A 27686-nucleotide genomic window follows, 5' to 3' on the forward strand; every position below is an offset into this window, starting at 1 on the left:
AATAAAATTCAGCATTACAAAATATTCTGTCCAGTTTATTTATTTAAAGGACATCTAAACACTTTAAAAAAAGATTTTTCAAGGCAGACATACACAAGTTTGGAAGAGAATGGTAAAGCTAAACACCTACACTTGCCTCATACATGGCAAACTTCCATATTATATCTTTTAACAACATACAAGTTATAATGAATGAAATACAATCTTAACTAGATATACCCTCTTCAGTATATGCCTAAAGAATTTCAAAAAGTGAAATACTCTCTTCAATGCATACTGTAAGCTCAAACAGTTCATTTTAAACCAATAAATAAAGGCAAGAGTTCTCGGGTATCACTCTGAACTCCTCTCCAAACTTTGCAAGTCCTTATTTTGATAAAATCATTAATATTAATCTGTTCTAAAAATTTTGTCCAAGTCTGGGCAAAGTATTGGCATAAGTACAAGCACATTGGGCCCTGAATGTTTGCAGTATCCATATAGGAAAAATCATATTAGCTGTATTTTACATATATACACAATTAGCAGTATATCTTTTACTTTAATAGTTTGTGCAGCTATGTTCTTAGTATTCCCACATCCTGTATAAAGATTAGACGGGCTCTGCATACTTATATTTACTTTTCAAGAGGTTAAAATTCTTTAAAGCAAACAATTGTGTTATTTCCTGAATCATAAATAGGATGTGTTTTCCATTACTTAACCAACAAAACAATTTATAAAATAATTCTGTTTTCAAAGGATGACACATTTTCAGGAAAACAAAGTACTTTGTACCAAATTCTGCCATTCCCACTCATTTTAGAGTAATTTGCCCAATGAAATCAACAGGATTAGTCATAGATTAGGATACTACATACTGTTCAATATAAGGGTGGAGAGTCTGGCCCTTATTCAGTTGGTAATGTCTTAGCCTTGAAACTTTTCAAACATACTGGCATTTAAATTGGCTAGCTTGGGCTGCTTAAGTGAAAATAAATACCTACAAAGCTATCTTTGAACCAAATACTTTATATACAATTTCAATGGACTCTAGTACACATTTATATTTTGGAGAAAAACAAAACGAAACACACCTCTATTGCTGCTGTTGCAGTCCAGAACACAAGAAGACACAGCACAATCCACTAACGTTAATAAGCCAAGTTTGTTCTGATCAGGCCAGATCCTCAGCTGATGTAAATTATCATAGCTCTGCAACTGAGAATCAGGCCTGAGTTTGAAAGAAAAATATTTGTTTGATGTTGTATTAAAGCACCTACTACTTACCATTGAGACTTATTTTGTACTATGATTTCATTTTGTTTGCACAACACCCTGAACATGATAGCAAGAGGGGAAACTTTAAAAAATGAATTAGATTGCAATAATTAGATTTGTAGTGCCGATTCTGCCCCCTCCATTTGTTTTTATGGGAGCTGTGTGCATAACCATGAGCAGAACAGGTTTTTATGTTTTTAAGCTTCTTGTGGAAAGGCCTTTGCTTACCCCAGCCCTGAGTGAAGTCACCATGTAGCAATTACTGAGGTTTATCAAGTGTGTGGTAGCAAATCTCACAGCTGCAATGGCTCATGTGCACCTAAGGTGACCTCCTGCTGCACTTTTACATGCTGAACATGGAAGCCGGGGGTTATTTTAAGTATTATTTTTGAGGTTTGAGTTATTTTGTTTGCTGGAAGATGTGGTTATTTAGTGGAAAATTCTATAAACTAAGCTAGTCATTGCTGTTGCAGAAAAGGTAGCTTGTGATTGGCGTGTGTGATAACATGAGGACAGTTAAACCACAGTCAGTCCTGCGCCCCACCACATACGTATTTATGAGCCACAGCTAATGGAAATACAATGTATTACAAAGACATGCATGAGTTGCATGTAGAGAGTACTGTAACACTTCATAGTCTACCACTATGGTATTTGTAGAAGTAGTGCAGTTTAATCTACAGTGTGTTGGAGGCACATTAATACACACAGGCTACCATTGCAAGACTAGGAGGACTGCAAGAAAGCTACATGCACTGATGTTCCTCCTTCCTATCATGGAGTCATTACATGAAGTTAGATTTTGTCTAGTGAGTTTAATACCATTCAAGAGTTAACCATCTTTTCAACTGTGAAGGCAAGCATCCTATCATACTGTATCCACGCACACGGTTGAATACGTATTTTCTACCAGTTATGATTTCATAGGTCACAGTGCCAGAATGACAATCCACATTCAATTAGGGCAACAGTTACTAAGAATTATGAATAATGTACAAATTCCACCCACCGCACATTGATTATAGACCAGCAATTGTTGACAAAAATGCTAGAAAAATGACAAGGGAGTCACAGTCTGAAGGAAGCGTGTGGTACTTCTAGAGATAAACACCATACAGTCACTTCCTCCAGTAGAGCACAAGTAAGATTCTTACACAGAAAGCCTGAATAATGTAAAACACCCTGATACATGTTATGGCAACTACCCGTGGATTATTTTCCCCCTCAAATAAGTGCTTCATGCAACTCTGGATGAAATATGATCTGCTAATGGCTGTTATAGAGCTGTGAAAAAAGCTACTATTTCACTGTTTTTCTACTTGGTAATGTGTGGCTAGGTTTTGAAACTACTGCTATCATATCACAGGTCACCTGCTACTCATTAAACCCTGAGTAAAGCACGGACACCCACATAATAAGGTATAGGAGGATGTCTGTTATGCACCTGGGTGTTAATATTAACAAACAAATGGCACAAGATTTTGAAGTAACTAGTAATTTGGGGGTAGCCAATTTGTGACACCTTAAGTGCAGGTGCTCAGCACTTTCTGAAAATCAGGGCCCCTTTGAGGTGTCCCAAGTTGAGCACCCAAAACTGAGACTCCCAAAAAAATCACACCCATAGGTTTAAAGTTTCCTGTTTTCTCTGGCTAATGCTATTTAAAAAGGAGACTATCAATAAAAACTGAATAGATTTTCTGTCTGTGAATAGTTTTCATATGCTAGGCCTTAATTTCATTTTAAAGTAGATTACAATTTCAACCCTCCCACAATCCACATAATTATTGCAGAAGCTCATTTCCTGAAACTCTTCACCAAAACAGAGTTGTTTACTATCTGCACTGAAAACTTTGTCCAAAACATTTATTAGAATAAATTCCACATTTACCTCCTGCTTGAACAAACAGGATTCTACTGTCGCACTGGCTATATTTATAAATTACACTCCACCACACTAGTCTGTCACAATAGGCAGAAATAAATTAACTTTACGTGTATGTCCCACAAAATCTATACAAAAAATGAAAGTCAACATAGACCCCCTGTTTCCCAGTGAGAGACAAGGAGGTTGAAAAGGTCTTCTTACTATGTGAAGGGACAGACAAACATGTCACAATATGTCACATTGTTTTTATTAACATTTTTCTTTATTTTACAAAGAGTGCATAAGTCCATTAAAAAAAATGCATGGAGTTTAAAAAAAAGAAAGAAAATGTAAAAATTAACAGGACAAATATTTCACAACGTAAAATAGTTTTATCTGGTGAATTCAAACAATCATTAAATATACTTCCATCATACAGAAACGTTACTTCAATATATTACCAGGTTTACTGATTAGTTACACAAGCACAACGCTTTCTAGTAGCTACCTAGCTGTTAGAAGATCAACTTCAAGAATCACTGAATACAATATGAGTAATTGAGTAATTTTTCATAACAGCCATGAGGCAGTCTAATATATATATGTGAACAGAACAAGTTTGTGAGGTATTACAGTACAAGGGAATCACTCCTCTTTGTTCTCTAATAAATAAATTCTTTTGTTAGCAGTTCCACCAATAAGTCAACTGCAGACATTGTCATTACAGTTTCAATATAAGCAATTCCCTAATGGCCTTTGATTCAGATTTTCACTCTGTAAGAGATAAAAAAAAGTCAAGATGAATAAATAGAGTTTGATCCAAGACAATGGACATTAAGATAGATAGAGAGGCATTAAGATAGAGAGAGGCTCAAAAAGAGAGAGCAATATCCCATTACTATTCATATAAAAATCAGAAATGAGCTATGAAAAAAAAGACAGGTAGGAACTTAAGCCTCTTAAGAGGATTAATTCCCCATCAAATAGAAACAATATCAGTTTTAGTACAGTGAGCACATTTGAGGGAAAGACTACTGTGAAATAATATAGAAAGAATTCTGTTTCTTCAATAGTTAATAAAATTGATATGTAAGAAAATAATTTGTACTAAGTATTAAGAGAGGGTAACATATAAAACATAAGGAATACACCAAGTAGCCAAGCCCTTTCCTGACCCTGATATGTTCTCCTGTCCCTCTTCTTTCTGTTGTTTAAAGCACTTTAACATGCAGAATCCCCCAATGTTCTACACTTATGTCTACACTACAGATACAGCACCATAGCTATACCACTGTAGCACCACAGCATAGATACTACAGCAGTGGAAGGGGTTTTTCCCCTGGCTGTAGGAACTTGACCTCCCCAGGGAACAGCAGCATTCTTTTATTGACCTAGCTGTGTCTACAATGGGGGAGGGGAGCGCAGGTGCCACAGCTACAGCGCTCTAGCGTGTGGATTTTTTCACAGCAACTACATTGACCTAACTTTTAAGTGTAGGCCAGACCTAAGAGAAAGGACTCAAGTAACTTCTACTCCTTTCTCTCTTCCACACAAGATCCTCTAACTTCTTGTCCTTCCCCATCCTCTAAAGCGAGAAACAGGAGAAATGTCAGGGGGGCAACAGATGCATGCATGCTGCTAGCCCACTTCCTTTCATGTGCTCCATGATAGTTCATCTCAGACCCTACCAGAGTACCCAGTGTGCCTTGACCTCATCTGTTGCTGTCTCCAGGAAGAGAAAAACTGGGATAGTCAGAACTCATTGTAGGTGGGTCCTAATGCACCCTTTCAGCAGTCAGATATATTTGCCAGTGCTCCGTAACAGCTAGCTCAGACATTAGAAACAGGCCAGTTCCAACAGTGTTAACCATTTGGATTGTGGCTAATTCCTAGGTGATTAAATGGAAGGAAATTAAAAAGAAACATTAACTTTTTATGCAAGAGACATTTTCCCTAAAGAAAGACTTGCCTGTTATCTCCCATAGTTGCTATACAATTGGTTTTTCACTATCCTGTTTTTCTTCAGATTCTTCATCAGATCCTAAACAGGAAAAGAGTAAAATTATTAGTTTGGTAAGAGAAACTCAGAGTCCTTATTTAAAAATCTGTTCAAATTATGAAGATAAGGTTTTCCTAATGTAACCCACACATCTGGGTGTGGTGCTCTGTCCCATCTAGTGGCACTGAGACCACTTAGAGATTAATGAGTCTGCTCTACAGCCTGAGCTAACAGCCATATGGCTTTTAGCTTATGCAGTAGAGACTGAGGCACTAAGCTCCAGAGGTCCCAGGTTTGATCCCGCCCGCCGATGACTGGGGTCTGTTGGCGTTCCCAGTTGAAATCCTGAACGAGCCCCCACTTGTAAGACTCTGAAGCTTGGGATGCGCTTTCTCAGCTAGGGGAAGTATGTAACCCACACACCTCCTGGGTGTGGTGTTCTGTCCCAGCAAGTGGCACCGAGACCACTTAGAGAGAGAGATTAGTGAGTCTGCTCTGCAGCCTTAGCTAAGAGGCATATGGCTTTTGGCTCATGCACTAAGCTCCAGAGATCCCGGGTTCGATCCCGCCCACCGAAGACTGGTGTCTGTCGGTGTTTAATTTAAAATAAGAGATTTTAGTGTAAAATGGAAATGCTAGTAAAGGCCTAAGTAAAGTATTTTGTAAGCATCAGGTCATTAGTAATCCAAACACCATTACTGAAATAATGGTATTCATTTATATGAAATGTGAAGACTGAACTAATCAGAATTATCACAGGACAGTTGTGACCACCATTGGTAAATTATTAACCCTATTTTAGAGACAGGAATACAAAGAGGTTAAATTACTTACTCAAGATCACAGAATGCATTAGTATCAGAGATGGGGTTAGAATTCTGGAGATCTTTGCTCCCAGTCTTAAGCTCAAACCACTGTACTACACACATCTATAATCAGTAAACCCTTTAGAGCTGTGGTGGGCCCTTTCTATATCCCCACCTAGAACCTCAACCTACTGTGCCATATTGGAGGGAGTGTCCCTTCAGAATCTAGTGCCCACTCAACAGGACAAGTCCACTTGACTGACCCTTATTCTGTCTCACTGTGCCATCCCATATACGATTAGGGTGAATGGGCCTACAGAAGATTTTTCCAGAGGCTAAGAATTTGTTCTGTAACCATGCCCAGCTAGGTGACAAGCTACAATTCTAAATTCATTCATTGATGAGGAGATTTTCTGACTTTAAATTACACATCCCATCATCCAAAAAAAATTTCTTTAACTTTAAGGCTGTTTCTAGACCAATACTCAAAAAACAAAATGTTGCTATCTAGATTAATTAACATGTAAGCCAATGTGAGGAAGAATCTGTAGCCTAGCATGCAAACTATACTTTTTTGTTACATAAGGTCCTAGTTTGGACCAAGTGAGAAAAGAGGAAACAAGACCAACGTTAGAGCTAATTCACTGGAAGTTTGAAGGCCACCTTCACTGTCTATCAGTCACATCTCAAGCATCTCCCTCTCCTGGTCTCCCATCATCAGCTTGCCATCTCTTCATCTGGACCTCATCTCTTTGCCTTTACTGCAAATATGCTGGCATGTCCCAGATGAAATGGCTTAGCTGGACACAGTTCTGTACCTCCCATGCAGCACTTCTTCTCACTAACTGACACTAACTGACAGGAGATACTCTGAACAGCTCAGTCACTTCACTAAGGCACAATACTGTATTAGCAGAACTAGGTGGACCTCCCAATGCTGTGTGGATACTAAACAGGTCAGATGAGGACTAGCAAATAGAAGTTCTGTAGCTATGTTTCGAGTTATAGATTCCTTTGTCCCCACCACACCTGGCACTGAACACTGCCTGTGGCTAGTGAGAAATTTCTCAGCCTCTGAACCATTCCAGCTTTGAGTATGTGTCTTGAACAGTTATTTTTCCTGTGAGAATCTCATTTGTTTGTAATTGTTTATGATGAAAAATGCCTGGGAAACTTACTCTGGAGATCTGTGCCACTATCTTAAAGCCAGATTGTGGACCACAAGAATAATGCTGTATTTTTCACATGAAATCTGTGGTAAAAAGCCACAGAGCCTGGAGGGAATTTTAAAATTCTTTGTCGTGGTTCAACTGCCTCCATTATTTTGAAGTTGAAATTTAAAATAAACTGTAAAAATCTAACTGCTGCCTGGCTCAGTTAGCACCTGCTCTCACCACAATGGTTACTCAGCAACCATTAGCTGCTTACTGAAGATAAAGGGGCTGTAAGTACAGTAAACTGAAACTGAGCTATTCCTCTTAAAGGGACACAGCTTTACATTTTTGAAAGGACTAACTTAAAAATATTTCATGTTCCTCTAGGGCACCCTTCAAGGGCTTGTCTACACAGTACCAGAAGGGTGTAAACTGTAAAGTGTTCCCATGTGTTGTACTCTAACTGCCCCATGTAGACCCTGTTGACTCGCGCTAAAAGGTTCGTAATGCGTGTTGATGTAGTCCCATATGAAACAGTACTGCATTAACACGCATTAGGAACATTTTAGAGCGAGGCAGGAGGGTCTACATGGGGCAGAGTGCAATATTTTAGAGCACTCTAGAGTTTACTCCCCTCTGGTGCATGTGGCCATGCCATGTAGACAAGCCCTAAAAATTTAAAACAAAAAAGTGTAAAGGGTTTTTCTGCTCTCCTGTTTGTCTTTTTAGCATAGAAAAAACTGATTAGCAAGGGGAGCGTTGAAAGGAACTATACGTAAAGCTATCAGACGCACAAAGGAAATAAACAGAGAATTTTTTTTTTTTTTAACCATCTTGTAGTTACAATAATCACTGGTTTTACTTTTAGCAAGAGTAGGTACAGAATTTTCAAACGTGTGATTTTCATAGCACTTCTGTGCTATGTTTATTGCACAGCTTTCCCAATGGACTGGGAACTACTTTGTGACATTCTAGACCATCACCTAGATATACACTGAAACATTCCGATTTACTATCTCTTACATTAATTATATCCCAGTGTTGCTCTTCATTCTCTTTTTAGTCTCTCCTCATTGACAATGAAAAATATGGTCATCAATTTATATCTCCAGTGATACTGCCTATACTATTTCTGACTTTAAATTTATTGGCTGAGCTTGCAAAGGCCTTATACTCCACTTGACAGCATTTCTCTGTTCATAACTCAGTATCTTTCAATTCTAAAATTTCAAGAAATGTTCTAGGCATCAATGGCCAGACCCCTATTGATTTTGGGGAAAACTGGAAAACCAGAATGGGGAAAACGAGGGATAACACTTTAAGCACCTCTACAATAGTCCACAGGTCAAACAACTGGTTGCTGGCACCCAATAATGCCTTCCAGCATGACAACACCCTATCTAACCTCTGCTTGTCTTTCCAATACAGTAACATATTGACACCCTGAATGATACATCCCCCACAAAAATCATAATGGTATAGAGAGGAATGGGGGGCATGCAGGTGGGGAAATGCACACAGCCCCTGGGGTGGAGGGGACAATGGAGATTCACATAAAACCCTCCAGGGAACTTGGCATAGGGGGAGAGAAGAATGGTGAGCACATAATTTTTGGAAGAGGAAAATTGGAAGGACTTTGGTATGGGATGCACACAGAGCTGTTGCTATGGGAGAGAATGGTGGACCCTGGCATAGAGGGATAAAGGCATGGGGCACACAGAATCCCTATCAGGAAGAGGTTGGGGGGAGTCCCTAAAACAGAGAGGGATGGGAAGATGACAGACAGGGAGCTTGTGGGATGGAATGGAAGAATGCAAGGATCCCCTGGTTGTGCAATAATCTTGGCTCACACAACCTAAGGAATCCATGGCAGCAGTAAGGATCATTTCTAGAATGAGTATACACTTCAGCAGACCTTTAAAAATCCCAGTTTCAAAGGTTGCTATGAAACCCCAATTCTCTTGTCTGTAGCAGTAGACTGGACAGCACATCCCTATTTTTTTTTAAAAACTCTGTTTTTCTGCCACTAGATTGGATACTACTGCTTACTTCTGCCAATCTACTCAAAATCTACTAGAAGCCAGATTAGACCAGTGGATATTTATTATAATTTTCTAAAATATCTTCTGATTTAAAGTTATCTGTATGACTTATTTTTACTCTATGCATCTTTCCATGATTCTACAGGCAAGAAAGAATGCAGCATTGTGGATTTCAAAATAAGGTTACAAGGGTAACAATGCAATACTTCCGATACTCAGCCTGTATTCTTAATGTCTCAGAATTACAACCTACTAGATAGATGATATCGCTCAGATACAAGGTGCCACAAGTACTCCTCATTCTTTTTGCTGATACAGACTAACATGGCTACCACTCTGAAACAGGTGACTCAGTATATGGGTACAGGAGCAATTAGCTTTTTTATTCTGACAGGTTTCAGAGTAGCAGCCGTGTTAGTCTGTATCCGCAAAAAGAACAGGAGTACTTGTGGCCACAAGTACTCTAAGGTGCCACAAGTACTCCTGTTCTTTTTTATTCTGTGCTCTACATTGTCCTAATGCCTCTTACCACCACTAGATGGAACTATACGACAGCTATCTTTATTATATTATGCTGCTAAACAGTTTAACCTTATACTGTACTAAATTCAGCAGTTAATATCCCGTCTTCATTAATATATCATCATTATAACAAGATCATCCTTGATTATATTGCACTTTTGCTCCTGATTGTATTGCTAATCTAATACTTCTAGATTAACCTCCACATAACGTGCAAAATAACTGTCAATAGTAGCCTTATGGACATAAAATACTGTATTTATCACCAATACAAAGTTATAAAAAAGTGGATATGTGATCTTCCCATGTAAGTTTCTCCTTCGTACAGAGATTGCCACTGTGACCTCTAGGTTGTTGCTCCTTATTACAGGTACCTCCACCCCACAGCTGGTTATTGAAGCTTTTGTTACCCTGTCTAAATCCTGTACAAGCCTCTCTCAGCCCAGTGAAAGATTTCCTAACCTGTAACACTTCCTCAAAGCACCTGAGAACTGAAGCATTCTATGTAGATTTCCTTAGTGCAGGAATACAGCTATGAACAACTGCAAAGACTTTCTCCTCTTTGTTGCACTTTCAATAGCACAAACCAAAGTTTGATTTCCAAAAATTCAGGGTTTAATTTTAATGGCTTGGAATACATCCAAGGAACACCGTAGGTGCCCTGGGGCAAGCATGGAAGAGGCCTGCCGCAGAAAGGACCAGGCTCACTCCAATCACTGGGGTGACCACTGCATTGCTCTGATCCCGCTGCAGCAGCAAGATAGCAGCAGAGGGACTGAGATGGGATTGCTTCCAGGAAGTGTTTTGTTAGGTGCCAAAAGCCATTCAGCCAGCTATCTTCAACAGTGTAAAAAGACCAGCAGTCCAGATTCCTGACAGATGAGCTCCTCACAGAAATCTGAGACAACTGTTTTTGTTTTTTTTCCCCCCATGTGACAGGACAGAGCTGTGAAGAGTCTCTAATGGAACTGTAAGGGTAGGAACTCAATTAACCTGTAAAAAATAATGCCAAAGTATACCTTTATAAAGCACACCTTACAAAATCGCAGGAAGATATTTATAATATTTTGCAGATGACGATATTTGATTTGATTTCATATTTTAAAAGGTATGAACAGACAGCATGAAAGTGAAGTCCTATTCTGAAAAATGACTAGTGTGGTATTGTGGGGTTCCATATTTGTTTCTTAAAGAATTCAGCTGTAGTTCATTCTACAAGTAAACAGATGACAGTGTATCTGCACTCCTTGCAAACTCACCCTTGTATCAGATAGTAAAGCTGTTTCTTTCTGGCTTGTGTCTAGTCACCTCTTACACTGACCCAACTGAGGTGCACCATAGGCCTAGTTAAGATGCAACTGAAGTTTGCCTCAACAAAACTCAACATGCTTACACCTTATCTATCGATAACACTTAGGGCTAGTCTATACTACAGTGCTACATCAGTGCAGCTGCGCCACTGTAGAATGTCTGGTGACGACGTGCTATGCCGACAGGAGAGCACTCTCCCATCAGCATAATTACTCCACCTCAATGAGACGCAGAAGCTATGTTGGTGGGAAAGTGTCTCCTGCCGACATAGTGTGGTATAGACACCGCTTTAAGTGAAAGTAAGTTGTCGCCCCTGAACGACGCAAGTGACATCAATTTAAGCAGTAGTGTAGACAAGCCCTTATTTCTGTTCAGATTTTCTGATGACAAGAGAGCAAGAAACCCCTTGATCTCAAGTTCTGATCTGTTTTAAATTTGTTGGCCTTTCAGTTTAATTGACTGTCATACATAATACAAAAGCAAGATGATAGGACTCGGACTTCCCTACTCCATTCATTATTTTATATACCACTATCATATCTCCTCTCTGAACTTATTTAACTAAACAGATCTAAAAACCAGATATCTAAAGAACAGGTTTTATATTTATTGACACTACTAGAAAAGGATTTTTGAGATTATTTTAAGTGTCAGACTGACCAGCTGACATATTTCAAAATAAATATAACTTCATAGTATAAAGATTTATAGCAATGGATAAGTCTGTTATTTCTGCAGTGTTAAAATGCTACGTGGAATTTTACATGCAACAAGTGCCTAACGTATTGTAGCAAAAATTACAACAGGGAAGCGTAAATTGCAAATTGATCGAATCAGATCGAACGCTGATAAATTAAAATCACCTTTTCTGGTACCAAAACTATAAAATTACTGTGTCACTGCCCTTTAGATTAGACATACTCTCTGTGGGAATCTGCAGGAAACCTAACAGCAACAGAAAATTATTCTCTGCATACACACTCTGAACAAAATTACCTGCTGCAGATTCAGGAGGAGAATAAAACTGCCCATCAGAGAGGAGTCCAGGCTGAAGAAGAGCTGCTCGCTCAGACGCATCTTGCACCAGTAAGAGCCCTAAGAAAAGCAGAAATTAGAAATGTGCATCACTGTTACCACTATCAGTCGGAATATAAGGTACTATATTATAAAAAGTTTAGTTTCCATTGTGGTCTGTGTAAGTTGTGTTACTGCAAGATATTATTTCAATACAAAAGAATTCATAAAAAGTTAGGACTTACTCTTTGGTGGATGGGATTTGGGGAGGAGGGATTATGCATTATCAAGAAGCAAAGAGTGCTGTGGGAAAAAATGTCTGAATCTCAGACAGTCCTATTTGTTTTGATGATGAGGATAGGCAATTCTGAGTAAGGCTGAAGGGAATACCACCCAGTAAATAGGGAACACCTTCTAGTTATTAATTTGTGCCAATCATACCACTTTAGTTTAGAAAAAGTTTTTTCTTTTTCTAAAGTCTGAACTGTTCACTCCACCAGGCAATACAATATATCCTTGCTAACTAAGTTCTACTGATGGGAATGAATTCAAGTTTTGGGGTAGCAAAGAAAGAAAAATCATGCATAATAAGCCTGCATGGACTAGTACTGCCATTTGTTCCATTTACATTCAGCCAGTCTCAGAACTGCAGGTGTTGAATATGGAAGAGATACTAGGGCTTTTAATGCATTTCCATGCCAATGCAGGAATGGTCCATACTTTTTTTTGGTACTTGAACAAATTCAAATTCCCCATCTTTTATTTACTGTCCCATAGGGACTGCCCTGTTTTGTTTTTTTAAATGTTACGGTCACTGAATCTGTACTAAACACTGAAATAACAAATGACAAATATAGTGTGATAATAGGTTATTTTCTAATCAGAGCTGAACCTTGTTTTCCATCTCAGCCACTTATTTGCAGATAGCAATTTATTCTGCCAACCAGTTCCTTGGGAGGCAACAATCTAAGAAAACAAATATTAGTGGCAAGTGGGAAAATGGAGACCAAAATGGGTATCACAAGTGATAAGTCATTAGGAGAATAAAAACAAAGGAGGAATTAAAATTGGTCATACCATTTAAAATCTCACCTGATGGGTAAACCTCAAAATTAGGCAGCTCAGTGCAGGGAAGCACCAAACACTTGGATGTTTACCTGCACTTCTTGGCTTACAAGACTGTTCTGAAAGTCTTACAAGAAGCAGCTCCCATGAGGTTTCCAGTGCTTTTACTTCTAGCATGTCTGGAAATTCTCTCAATATTTTAGCAGGAACCACAAAATACAGACATGCGTGAAAATCAAATATAATACAAAGAGTTAATCTCATTTTTTTCAAATCTCAAAATAAATGTGGGTTTTGTTCAAATGGATCAAGGTAGTTTTATCCAGGTGGTTAGCCCATGTCTAGTTATAATAAATACATGCATATGCATGTTCCTATTTATGAAAATATTTATCTAGAATCATAGTATCCTACATTCCATCTTTTAAAATACAGAAAAAGAAAACTACTGTACTTTCCATAATTCTTGCTTTAACTTAGAACACTCAACTATTTTTCTACGCAGCAAAGGCGTTGTTAAAAATATTATATTTTTCTTCCCCAAAGTGGTGTAATTATAGGGAATTCCTATTGTAGCAAGATTTAATATTGTATATTAAACATAAAAACACAGAACATATACAACCACAAACTTGGGGAGAAATCCCAAGATGTACTAAGCACTTGCAATTCTCAAATACAAGGAAAGAGTCCTGTGGAGCGTCTGAAGTAACTGCACAACAGTGCTCTACACCAGGAAACACAGTTATAGTATTGTTCTAAAGGAATCTTCTGTTTTGAAGTACAGTGTGCTCTTGTTTGAACTACTAATATTTTTAAAGAAAATACTGTCTCCTTTAAACCACCAAAAATGGAAAAAAACATTTAGTTTTTCAACAATTTCTATGAACTGAACCTCAAACAGATGTAGGTTGCACATGTCAAATCTTTTCTTCACTTATGAGTATTCACTGTAAAAGACATACTGCTAATTTTAAAACAATGCTTGACTTTGAATTCACCAGGCTGCTTAGCTGCTGGAATACTGTGTGATGTAAGTGACAGAATAAAAATAACTGGCTAATTAGCAAGGCAAAAAATGATGTGTTACGTTTTCCTATTTAGTGTCCTGGGTTTTTTTAAATAAACAAACCCCTCTAATTTAATTATCTTCTTTTGGATGGGAAAGGAGATTGAGAGGGTGAAAAGATTTGGTGCTCCAATGTGCTGGATTAACTGTAACGTGCTTTGGTGAGGAGAAACTGAGTTCCACTGTTGATGCCACTATCAAGATGTATTGATCTTAGAGGCAAACATTCACTTACGGTCACTTGTTTCAGACCAGATTTAAATTGTTTATGTAAATACAAAAGGTTCACTGTACTATACAGTGCACTTTTTCAAGATCCTGCCCAATTAATGTTATCCCTTACCAAAAAAAACATAAAAATAAAATAAAATCAATTATGAATCCCTCTACCTTTGCTCCATAAATCTGTAGGAAGTCTTTACGCTCCAAGCTCCTCCTCTGCCCCTCATTTGCCTCTTCTTGAAGGAGCAGCGGTTTATAGAATGTGCTGGTCCCATACTATGACTGATACAGTAGCTCCAGGAGCACTATTCTCTCCTTTCCCCATCCTTTTTCAAAAACAACCAGTGGCATCTGGTCTGTTGTGAACTCTTTTGCTCCCTTCAAGAGAAGGAGCCAGCAGCTAAGCTCCTCACCCCACTCCACTCACCCAGCCAAAAATTTTACTTGCCCCAGCTACATGCAATGTTTTTTATTAAAAGATGTAAAGATATATGAAAATAAGACATGCTGGTGGGTTCATGACAAGTTGCCAATGTGGCCCTCCCATGATGTGTAATTTTGGCATTCCTGAACTAGATAAGACAAAACACACTTCCTTCTGTATAGAAATTTTATGATGGGAGAAAAGATAAGGATAAGACATTCAGTGTTACTGCAGCCGTGTTGGCCCCAGGATATTAGAGACAAGCTGGTTGAGGTAACATCCTTTATTGGACTAATAAAAGATATTACCTCCCCCACTTTGTCTCAAGCATCAGATACACTGCTAGAATCTTTGTCTCAAAAATCAGATACACTAGCAGTTTCTGAGTGTGACGGGGGAGAATACTCTTCTATCTTAAAAGGCAGAAAAAAGTTACGAGGTGGACTGCAATAACTGAGGTGTCTATAAGAAGTAAACTTACTGTTTTCTTCTTCTGCTTCTTGTGGTAACACTTTAAAATCCAGGAACCAGGTCTCTATCCAGGCAAGTATGAAGGATATAATGGGCAGCACATAGCCAAAAGCACCCTGGGAAAACAACTTGAAAAAACAAAACACCACATTTTTCCTCATAGAAAACCATGATTTTAAATAAATAAATTAAAATTTGATCTGAATATGTACCTTTGAGAGAATTACTTTTGCTAATAAAAAGGCACTGGTCACTGCTGTTGTAAACTGCAAAAGACAGTTAAAAATAGTTAAAACTGCACTTATAAATTGTGGATTTACTTTCTCAGCACAATACAGTAATTTATTAATCACTAAGGCATGAAATCCAAAGTCACAGCAATCGCATTAAAATTTACCCAACAATTAACAAGGTCAGATTAGTAAGATTGAGGTGACAGGATGTTGAAACTTCAACTCAAATTAGATTGTCCAGGGGTGTAATCATTTTAATTTGGATGCCTCAAAACACCGGGGTACTCATCTATTTCGACACAGCAGAGATGGTAACTTAGAAACTGTGCAGATACTGAGTTATTATAAATTGTAATTTAACTACATATTGATAATACCTTATTTTGTAAATCACCATCCATTTAAAGATATTATACCTACTTCAGAAAAAAATAAACACAGCTATTACTCCAAATACCAACTCACCTATCCTGCTATTCATTTTGCAAGCCATTTTAAAGAATCAAACACTCATATACACTCATGACACTAAACTGGGAGGAGTGGCAGATATGCTGGAGGGTAGGGATAGGCTACAGAGGGACCTAGACAAATTAGAGGATTGGGCCAAAAGAAATCTGATGAGGTTCAACAAGGACAAGTGCAGAGTTCTGCACCTAGGATGGAAGAATCCCATGCACTGCTACAGACTAGGGACCGAATGGCTAGGCAGCAGTTCTGCAGAAAAGGAACTAGGGGTTACAGTGGACGAGAAGCTGGATATGAGTCAACAGTGTGCCCTTGTTGCCAACAAGGTTAACAGCATTTTGGGCTATATAAGTAGGGGCATTGCCAGCAGATCCAGGGACGTGATCATTCCCCTCTATTCGACATCGGTGAGGCCTCATCTGGAGTACTGTGTCCAGTTTTGGGCCCCACACTACAAGAAAAAACGTTTTCACTAGGAGGGTGGTGGAATCTGGAGTGGGTTACCTAGGGAGGTGGTGGAATCTCCTTCCTTAGAGGTTTTTAAGGTCAGGCTTGACGAAGCCCTGGCTGGGATGATTTAGTTGGGGATTAGTCCTGCTTTGAGCAGGGGGTTGGACTAGATGACCTCCTGAGGTCCCTTCCAACCCTGATATTCTATGATTCTATATAGCTACTATATTTGGGTAAACAACCTAGAAAAATACTCCAAGTGGCATAAATAGTGAAGTCTTTTTGGGGAGGTTTTTTGGGGGGGGGGATTGCTAAGTGCAATAGGAGAGAATAAAAATAAATTTGTGAATGAAATTTGTGATAATGAAAGCAAGGGGCTAATGGTATTCACTTGACCTATACATACTGTGAACAGATACTATGCATCCTTCACTACATAGCTCTGCTAATGCACAATGGTCCAACATCTCTCCAAGTAATACCAATTTGCAGCAAACCATGTGGTTCTCTTCTGATGAGAACAAAGGAGATTTAAAATGAGATTCACTTCTTCCAGAAAAACTCCCAATCTGTTTTTGTATCTCCTCTAATGCTTACCACTTGTGATGGGTTTGGCTTGCTATCTCACAGCCCCTTGTGTAAAGATGGAAGATGCAATCTACAAGTCAAAATTATAGGCAAGGGGATTTTGAGATGAACACATTTTAGAATAAAAAATCACTAGTCCCCTCACATTCAGCAGCAATTTCTATTAGATGTACACCTGTGGCAAGATGACAATGTACTTTTACTGAATCAAGAGACTCAGGCTCAGAGCCAGTCTAGTGCAAGACATATTGTATATTGCCCCTTTTGAAAACGTTCTACATAGAAATGCAAACACAGCCAATGAAACAAACATAGCAGCACAACATAGAAAAAACTGCTCTCTTGGATCCACAATACACCTCTACCCTGATATAACGCTGGACTCGGAAGCCAAAAAATCTTACCGCATTATAGGTGAAACCGCATTATATCAAACTTGCTTTGATCCGCTGGAGTGCGCAGCCCCGCCCCCCCCGGAGCACTGCTTTACCGCGTTCTATCCGAATTCGTGTTATATCGGGTCGTGTTATATTGGGGTAGAGGTGTATAATGAGCCAGCACTAGGTGCTTTATTATATTACAGCCTGCAGTATTCACTGTAAACCACCATATGGATGGAAGTATGAGTCAGAGCCATTAAATGTGTTAAATTCCCTCTCCTCTTCATATCAGTTACAGAAATAGCTGTGTTAATGAATTTTACTCCAATACACTCAAAAAATCCTTAAGAATTACCCATTTTACAGGGGGCCTATGGGCAGCACTTTGAACCGGAGTATAGAACAAGATGAGCACAGTGACACATGCCTAAAATCTCAGGAAAGTGGAAGTGAGTACAACACATGAACTCAAGAGTTTGGGGCGGCAGCATGTAATTGAATGTCTGCACACTAACTTTGGTATCAATATGGTGTTCTCCGTTCCCACAACCTTCCCTGAATAAAGCTGCCTAGTTTCCAATGGTAAACTGGATTTTTCAAACTCTGGTCTAAAGAAACCAAGTCAGATGGAACAAGAGGTTGTGAAGTGGCATGGCAAATACAGCAACATGTGCTAACCACAGCTTAGAGCATTATAAGAAAGTGTAAGGGGGAAAAAAAAGGGTCTATCTACCTCCTCCCATTTTCACTTCAAAAAGGAATTGATAGTTGGAATTCTTCAAAAAACGGAAGTGGGTCTTCAGGAGTCACTACCATATACTATTTGTATACCAAATAACGACCAGAAAAATTTTCAAGACCAGGACTCATTTGTTCAGCATGCTACCTGTTGCACAGTCTTACATTTATTTTATTATATATAGATGCTTCTCAACATACTAATATTTGGAGCCATCTAAAATTTGTCAAAGTTTGACCAATTTCTAGTTAACTCTGTTGTGCTTGGCTACTACTCACAGCTATTGCCCACCAATGGCGCAGTCTGCACATTGCATATGCAAGTATTAACACGTTAAATCGAAAGACTGCCAGTAGCTGTAGAGAAAAGAAAAATATGGTTGGTTAATTCCAAATGTATAAAAAACAGCAAGATACTCAGCTGACTGAAAATACCAACTGCTTGTAATGTAAATGAACAGGACACCACAAAGAAAGGAATTTGGTTATTAGGAAAGCTTTGAAAGTGGATTTGCTTATTAAGATATAAACTCAACATTTTGGCTTCTCAGTTATAAAACACTGCTGTCAATTAGACAGAAATTAAGCATATGCATAAATATTTGCAAGATGAGGGCCTCCAAGCATGCACCAGTGTCACACCCAGCTGAAGTACATTAAATCTGCATACGTACCTGGTACACTTCTGTACAGTTCAGGACCTGAACATTTAAGCTTTTCAGATCTGCCAAATACCTAATGGGTTACTGTGTCAGTATATTTTAAATATTTAACCTTACAAATGATGGGATGGGGAGGAACATATTTATACAATGATTTCTGTAACTGAAGAATTTAAAAGGTTTACTGAAATAAAGGTTTTACAACTATTCATATAACTAGTCATCGTTATTTGTTTCCCTTTAGAGAATGCCTGCAATTTTTCATGTGTTTTACTTGTTTTCTGTGTCCAAAAATTAGTCTTGAGCATTTGACATTTTCAAAGATCTATGAAAATAATTTTTCCAGACACACAGTTATCCACATTTTACAATGGAAGAATTTGACACAGAGAGCTTATGGAACCTGCCCAAGGCCAAAGAGTAAGTCAGTGGCACAGGTGTGATTAGCATTCTGAATTAGAGTTCCCAATCTTCCATCCCTGTGCTCATTCCTTGAGACTAGGACCCTATCAAATTCACCATCCATTTTAATCAATTTCCTGGCCAGAAGGTTTTTAATTGGTCAATTTCACATTTTCAGATGTTTACATCTGAAATTTCCTGGTGTTGAAACCGTGGGGGTCCCAACCCAAAAGGTACCCGGACATGGGTCTGATCTCCCCCGAGAGCAGCCGTGCAGGTGAGGAGAAAGTCCTGTCCATCTCTAGCCCGGCTAAGACTAGCAGCTAGGAGCCCCTGGCTGGGGTGCTCCCAGCACCAAGGGGGAGTTCAGACCCACCTCCACAAGCCTCCTCAGGCTGCAATAACCTCCGGGGCTGCCGTCCAGCCCCAGAGCTTCCTGTAGCAGGGGGAGGCACCCAGAGGTGGCTCTGATCTCCCCCCAAGAGTGGCTGTGCAGGGGAAGGGCAAATCCTGTCCCTCCCCGGCCAGGACTCGCAGCTATGAGCCCCGGGCTGGGCACTCCCAGCATCACAGGGGAGATCAGATTTCACGGAAAAGGGCTTATTTCACAGTCTGAGACACGTTTTTCATGGCCGTGAAATTGGTAGGGCCCTACTTGAGACCAGGCTACCTGTAAAGCATCATCTGTTCAAACGAGTTTACAAAAAAAGTTCACAAAACTTGAAACAGGAAAACACTTAAATTTAAGAGAATTGTCTTTCCCTTGGCAATTAAAATATCAAAGCTGAGAATAGCTCTGGAAGTACAACCGAGTCTAATCTAGCTTTAAGTATAAAGTTGAATAAGATTAATTACATTTGTACCAGAGGCAAAAGTAGTTTTAATTGTAAGCTCTAAATCATTTATGGATTTCAATGTCTCTAATGTCTCCTATCAAGAGTTTTCCATTCCAAGTTATATGTTTTTCTACATAAGCAGCTTTAACTACAGGCTGGATTTATTTGCAGGATTATCAAAATGAACAAAAAGATAGCTTTTTTTAGCTTTATGAGATGGGAGATATTGTGGGGGCACTGCTGAAGATGGCATGGTGGGACAACTCTTGGCTGCTGGAGCAGCTGAACATAACAGCCATCTCATCCAAAGTGGTATAAGGCAGCACCAATGTGGAAATGCGAGCAACATTTTACACTAATTCCAGATGAGTAGTCTCGATGCATCCATCAGTGGTGGAACAACTGGTATGTAACAAATGCCTAATATTACCTAAGAGGAATGAGGGTTATGGAAAAGAAAGGGCACAGCCTACAAATCCTGCTGATCCAACAACAAGAAAAAGCATTTATTTGCATGTGAATATCTGCATGGTTCATGCTGTGGAGAATGCTGCTCCCTGACTTTGTCCCCTTTGACACTGCCACAAAGCTGCAGTCTCAAAAAAAAAAAAAAAAAAAAGAGAGAGTGGAGGGCTTCTGTCGACCCATATGGAGAGTGAATGAGCAATGGAGGTGCTGCTCCCCCCTCCTTGTTGTTCCTAGTGCCTGTGTGTAGAGGGAAGCAAATGGGTCATTATGTCTACAGTCATCCATATTAAAATAGAATCTAAACATAGATTTTAAATAAAAATTTTAAAAAATAATCTATTTTAGTTGAAATACATAAATCTGCAACAAACCTGACATATACAGATGTCAGCTATTGTCCTGTGATCAATTCTTCCCTCACTACTGCTGGATCTATTTCTGGAATATTGCCCAAACATAAGATTATACACCCTAATTTAAAGAGAGATGTGATTTAGAATACATTTTCCCTCTCTTTTAAATTACAAGAAAATCTAACCCTGGCACAGGACTCAGACTATGGGATAATAAAAGATAAGGCCTCTCTGGATAAAAAAAATTCCAGTTCTTGCATTAAGCATGTTTTAAAGACATTCTAAAACAAAATACTTACAAATATATCAAAATATGAAGAATGGTAGTCATACTGCAGGACTTCCTTCTCTAAAGTAGTCTCAATGCCCCCATTTACCTATAAAAGAACAAATGAGTCTTAGCATTTATAGCTTCAGAAAATGGGAAATTACTGAAATCAAAACACTTGCCATTTTCAACTGTACAAGTAACGGTTTCAAAGCATTTCTCTGCCTGACTCCTAGACAGTAAACGTAGAGGCCAGAAACGTTACTATTCTAGAAACATCATTAGGAGAGTGGCATTGTTACAAATGTTCTTTTTTCCATCAAAATACATTTAGCATTTTCCAAAAGTCTAATGGGTCTAAGATTATTACTATTTTTAATGACTGTATGGCCTACTGAGGCTGCCTTCCCAATTCTCAACCTGAGATAACAGTGAAGAAATTGTTGGTAGAAGACGTAGTCAGAACTATGTATTTTTTCACCTTTTCATGGGCAGGAAACCAAAATTCCTTACATGTCTAACAATCAGAATAAGTTATTTCACTCTATCAACGTAAAACAAGAGACCAATAAAAAATTACCAGCTATATCTGTGTTGGGACAACAAGTTCTCTTTCCATCTTCCTACTCTCAAGATGTATCTTTTTTCATTAAGACCTTGTGTTCAGATTATTTTCTCTACTACTCTTTAATGGCCTGCTGCTATTTCATTGTCCTTTTTTTCTTTCCCTTTGTTAAGCCTCCTTTTATCATCACCTCACTCAACATTCCCCTGCCAATCATAAGTTGACTAGTCCAAAGAACTTTCTCATGTAAAAAAACATTATTTTAAATTCTCTCACAAAGAGCATCAGGACAGAATAACTTGGGGGAAAAAATTCTCTTCCTCTTTCTCCTTTACTGTAGTGCTATCTGTTGTCTACTACCAGGACACAATAGTGCTCCCCTACTGCAGTGCAGTAACAGCAAATCTTCATCAATTTGCACTACTTCCTGACTCCACACAGGGAAGCACTATCACAAACACCAGTACTAAATGACTGTTTCAGCAGATAGCGTCTTGCAGTTTCTCAAAAACAGGGGTTAGCTCCCCTGACTTCCCCTGTTTTCTGATGATCATGATGGAGCTACAGAAAGCAGCTCTAAGCCATCTCCATTTATGGCCCCATTAAAAGTTAGTTAATTTCTAAAAATTTACCTCATTTTAAAAAAAAATCTTAGAGGAGTTTATCTGTTAAAATGAGATCAAGTATTAATTATTAACTTCTTGGGCAGGTCACTTGAGGTCTACCTGTTTCCCTATCTGTATGTAGGGAATGGCTTGGTTTTTCAGTTTAAAATATGATATCAATATTTTAGTATACTTATTTAGTATTTAGCTTTTCTGTTGACAGCACCTCAGAATTTAAAGATTTTAAGTTGACTCTGTAAAAGCATTCACATCATACTAGAAAAAGTGAAGCGCACGAGTCCCTTTCACTAGCACTTGGGTCCAATGAGTCTATTTTTTGCATTTCTGTCGTGCTTTTTACCTATCAACCTCAAAGCATTTTTTTAATAGTGGATAAAGCATCATTTTAAAGCTGGGGAATTCAGGAAACTAACCCAGGTCTCCATAGTCCTCTCCCTGTGCTCTATACTATGGAACTAGAGACAAAAAATAATTTATAATGAAATTGAAATGTTTGCTGCTTTAATATTCATGGCAGCAAAAGCAACAACTGCTTTTCAAACAAATAGTTGATCATCTTAAATTTAAAAAAAATCACAGCCCGTCAGGAGGACAAAATGCCTGCACCATTTATCTTTCCCAGATTAGCACAGTATTTTTAGTTCAATGAATTGTTAATTCGCCTATTGCAAGCTACAAGCATTTGGCTTCCTCACATACTTCTCAGTACACTACATTCAAAATCCAGTCCAGGCCTTCTCTCTAGGCTTGATTTCCCCCAGCATTCCTTCCCCAAGAATGCTCAGACCCAACTCTAGGTCCTCTTCTCTCTAGAGAGCCACTCTTACATGCCTTATATTTGTCTGGTAAATACGAATGACTTGCAAAAGACTTCTCAAACAGAGTCACCACCTGGCAACAAAGCAGGGTTTTCAAACACATTTTTCCAGTCTTTTACAGTTACTCTACTCAAATACTTTAGCTGTTTCAGAACATACATTGAAAACGTGTATGCTCGGAGGAAGAAACAAGGGGAACACTGCCTGCAAGATATATAGCAGTTTGATAGGTCATTTTATTTCTAAGATTAAACATACATCCCTACAGAATTTAAAATATAAAACTAATGAGGATTTATTTTGGCTATGTCTCAACACAGATATTAAAAGCATGCATTATGATGGGAAAGAGAAAACCAACTCTATTCAGACAATAAGACTGATCACATGATCACTACTGGAATTAAATTGGGATGTAGTACAATGAAAAAAAACCCATGTAGCTACAATGTTGATGTATATGCAACACAAGCACCTCTTATCTCAATCTTTCTGTTCTTTTTTTTTTTAGATTTGCAACAAAAACAAACACCTTTTTTTGGAAGGTGGGGATGAAAAAAATTAAGAACCCAAATTCAATACAATACAACCTCGTGAAAATAGATTACTATTACTTATAGAATACAAATATTGAATTTAATGAGACTTGCACAGTAACAGCTAACTCATGTATCAGAGATGAACAAGTTACATGGCTACCATTATTACACTGTTCATAGTGTAAAATAATTGGTATGGATAAACATGAACAATTCAGAGTGGGTTCTAAATCCAAGATTTGGAAAACCTAAAGTCTGCATTCCAGAGAGTTATATGTTTTAAGGCCAAAACGGCCCAGTATGATCATCTGGTCTGACCTCCTGATGGGCTTGGAGAACAAGGCTCCTTTTGCCAGGCAAGACAACATGCCTGCCAATCCAGACTCATGAGACTTTGGATGTTTGACAGCTGGAACAGAATGTTTGGATTCTCACCTGAACCATTCAAGTGTAACAGTATGTTGTTGCAAAGCCAAAGAAAAGTCCATATGAAAGACAATTATGTTAACTGCTTAATTTCTAAAGTAGCACAATCTGAAATCACACAGGTGGTGGCTGTCTGACAGGAAGAGTGCACTGTTAAACTCCTCACATACGCACAGGACCAGAACTAAAGTAGGGAGAGTGCACAGATATTATAGACAAAGGAGGCTAAAGGGCAGGGAACAGAGGGAGGCTGGACGCTTCCCAATACTATGTCATCAACACCCATCCCCTCCTATCCCTCACACAAGCCAATGCAACCCCAAACACTTTCATCCCCTTCTCTCAATTTGAGCTCCAAAATGCTCTTCCAATTCTCAGAGACAACTTGCCAAAAATCCTTCCTTCTGCACACTGTCCTCTTGCATCTATCCACCTTTATGATAATTAATAAAGATGCCATGTTTATAATATAAAAAACTTGGGGAATGCTACCCAGCCTGAACAAAAGCCTTTGAAAACAGAACTGGGGGGGGGGGGGGAGAGAGAGAAACATTAAGAAAAACAAGAGATAGCTAATATGCCATTTTATCACTTGACATAATCATAGCACCAAAAGTTTAAAAATATCCTGATGTGTAAGCACTTCAGCCTCAGGAAGGGAACATGTTAATATGGTCAGGCGAAAAACATTTGTAGTGTGTCATACACAAATAAGCAAAAAAAAACCAAAAAACCGCTTCCTCTTCCTCCTCCCTCCCAGCACTCCTACCAAGCAATCCGCTCTGACTTTTGCTGCTACTTATATTAAACTACCAAGTGTTCAACAACAACTGGTGATGTTAACCAGTCTGGGTCCAAAAGTGACAGTCATGTCCAAGAAACATTTTCTGGTTTATGAAAAGGCTGGCATCGTCTCCAAACCTCACTAGTTGTCCACCAGTGAGGAAGCCAGAACACAGCAGACTCTATATCAATTGCACCAACACCCAGTGTTTAAAAATCAAGAGTTGGACACCCCCCCAAGTCATGAGACTAGCTTAAAAATCATGATATTTTAAAACTTTTTTAAAAACCACTGTCTTTTTATCTTGTGATGTTGGAGGGTTGACGGGATTTTTACTTTTTTACTAGAGGAAGAATTACAATAAAACATTACCGTACTATATCATACATCACTTATTCAGAATCAGGTTAATAATCAAAGAACCTGGCTAGAGATTCTGCCTTGCTGGCTGGGGAGCCCTCCTCCGCTGAATACTCTAGAAAGGGCAACAAAATTTCTAAATGTCTATCCGCCTTTTGGTGCTTCTCTTGTGTATGCACTTGGTGCGCAAACTTATCCATTACAAGGATAGTCCACATTTTACTATACCACAATTCCATAGGAGGAGGGATCACATGTTTTCAATTATGTGCAGTACAAAGATTAGCAGCTAACAATTAAACAAAATAATTTGACATTCTGTTTAAAATGTAGATCCGTTACTGGAGCATTAAGTAAGCAGGACAGGGGATCTTTAGGAAGCCAGCATTTTATCATAAAATGAATCTCTTTAATAACTTCCTCCCAAAACAATCTAATTTGGGACACAACCACCACATGTGCAAGTACGTTCTCCTTTCTCTCCAACACCTCCAAAAGAGCACCTCCTTAGTTGCAAAAATATGATGGATCTTAACTGGGTAAATACCATTTATTCAGTAATTTATTAAAAAATATTCATAAGCTATAAAAACTGAAGATTGGATATCCCCTTTCCCACAAAGATCCACTCATCTAGATCAATCTTTTCATCTGGGTTGTTTTCCTATTGACATCTTTTACAATCAAAATAGTGTATCTCTAAGAAATTAAATCTTTTGTTTCAGCTTGCTCCTGGGTCAAACTCCTCAAAAATGTGGTTAAAGGACCAGATAGAGTCACCTCATATCCAAATTTCACAATAAAATGTTTCACTTGTAAATACTGAGAATATGGGATCTTTACATTATTACATACCTCTTCGTATGATTTCAAATCCAGGACCTAGAAACAGCTGTTTGAATTGAGTAATCTCAGTGCTTACCCACAACAGACAGACACTTTGATATTTCTGAGGATACATTCCAGATTATTAATCAAAGTAGTTAAGGGAGAAGACCTCAGCAAGAGCAAAATTAATATATTTAAAAAATTAATCTTAGAGTAAACTTGGCACAAGGAAAATACTTTATTTGAAAAACCAAAACAACTTTGGCCGAGAGCACCCCTGAGGGGAAATCTCTCTCGGGAGAGATGAGCAATGCAGGAAAATATTCTTTTCAATGTGTCACGCGGTAACAAGCTAAACCCTTGTTAGATTGAAATTCACACTTAATATCCAAATTCATGGAAGTGTGAATCTTTTTGATTCTTTGCTCTCTGTTAAGTACTTTGCACTTCCCTTGTTCTAGTTTGACATGGTTAATAATTAGAATTAAGACACAAGTGTTGCCAGAAAAGATCTAACAATACAAATGGATAATAATGAAGTGTAAACCCCAGCAATTAAAAACAGAGTTGCCACTGCTAAGCTAAATGGGTATCTGTTTTCACTGACTGTTAGATGGCAAGACATTTGTTAAGATGTAACATGTCAAACTGGGGTGATAGCACACACTTTGAGTTGGAGTGGAATGGTGGCAATTAGCCATTTCTGAGCCCACCAACCCCTGACGGAAAAAAACAAATCTAAAAAAAGTTTGAAAAACAAGACTCACATTTAGCTCTATTATCCACAGCAAGGTTACGAATAAAAGGTCAAAGGTAACAAACAAACAGAAAGTCCTTCTGACATCTGATATGCCTTTCTTCTCTCTTCCTTCATAGGACTCAATCCTTGCCATCAGCTGCGCTGGGTTGATGGAATGGACATCCTGCAAGGAAGGACAGGAGCCCCGACTGCTGCTCTGAGCATTTTCTGCATCATCTGGCAGCCGATTCATCCTGGCTGTGGTTACAGTAGCCTTTTCCCAGCTTCACCATCACTAGCAGGTTGATCCATATAGGAGGAGATGTCTTTAGAAAGAACAAATCCAAAATGTTAGTCATAGCAAACTGACTGCTACTAAGCAAACTTCATCTAATCAGACCTGAACTGTTTTTTGTAAATCGAACAGTTGAGTGTCTTTGGCAACTGTGTGCTGAAAAATGCTTTTAACATGTTTTCTAAGCTCGCCTATAAATCCCTTTTTGAGACAGAATATTTAAATACATAGCAATATGAGCCATATCTCAGGAAATGTAGTCTAGAGTTGGAGGTTTCCAAACTCTAATCAACTTTGCTACTGATTGACTGGGTGGCCCTGGGCAAGTCACTTCAGCTTGTCTTGCTGTCTCCAGCTGCAAAACTGTGGTTAACACCTCACATGGACGTTGTGCAGACTGATTAGTTAATGCTTGCATGGTACTTCAAATTTAGAAAGCACTCTAAATTATTAGTAAAAGTAGATTCTCTAGCTGGGCCTACTCTTTCCATCACTTTCATCACTGCTCAATGGAATGATTACTTGATTTTCAAACATCAGCATACTGTATCTAAAACTTTTATGCAGTAAGTCAAAGTACTCAGGCCCAGGTCAAGCTTCAGATAATTTGGGGAAAGGGAATTAGGGGCTTGCTGTC

General features: G+C 38.6%; 1 protein-coding gene across 3 annotated transcripts; it reads right to left on the minus strand.

Moving 5' to 3' along the window:
- Positions 1 to 3378: 3378 nt before the first annotated feature.
- Positions 3379 to 27074, minus strand: STARD3NL (STARD3 N-terminal like). Of its 3 annotated transcripts, XM_065399215.1 has the most exons (8): positions 26783 to 27074; positions 21101 to 21178; positions 18360 to 18437; positions 15436 to 15489; positions 15234 to 15351; positions 11955 to 12053; positions 5094 to 5165; positions 3379 to 3898 (listed from the first exon to the last, which is right to left on the minus strand). In XM_065399215.1, exons 1-7 carry the CDS (start codon positions 27005 to 27007, stop codon positions 5113 to 5115), a joined length of 705 nt encoding a protein of 234 aa, XP_065255287.1. In that variant the 5' UTR covers positions 27008 to 27074; the 3' UTR covers positions 3379 to 3898; positions 5094 to 5112. The 3 variants fall into 3 exon arrangements, with proteins under 3 accessions (XP_065255287.1, XP_065255289.1, XP_065255288.1); XM_065399217.1 differs by lacking the exon at positions 18360 to 18437; XM_065399216.1 differs by lacking the exon at positions 15436 to 15489 and having other exon boundaries at positions 15234 to 15339.
- Between the last annotated feature and the right edge of the window lie 612 nt (positions 27075 to 27686).

The sequence above is a fragment of the Emys orbicularis genome, chromosome 2 (assembly GCF_028017835.1).
Source record: "Emys orbicularis isolate rEmyOrb1 chromosome 2, rEmyOrb1.hap1, whole genome shotgun sequence".
Classification (NCBI taxonomy): Eukaryota; Metazoa; Chordata; order Testudines; family Emydidae; genus Emys; species Emys orbicularis.

Coding starts and splice junctions, on each gene's coding strand:
- STARD3NL (XM_065399215.1), bottom strand. CDS start 27,007: ATGAATCGGCTGCCAGATGATGCAGAAAATGCTCAGAGCAGCAGTCGG. Junction 18,438..21,100: donor CTTCATATTTTGATATATTT/GTAAGTATTTTG, acceptor TTTTCTCTACAG/CTACTGGCAGTCTTTCGATT. Junction 15,352..15,435: donor CAAAAGTAATTCTCTCAAAG/GTACATATTCAG, acceptor TGTTTTTTCAAG/TTGTTTTCCCAGGGTGCTTT.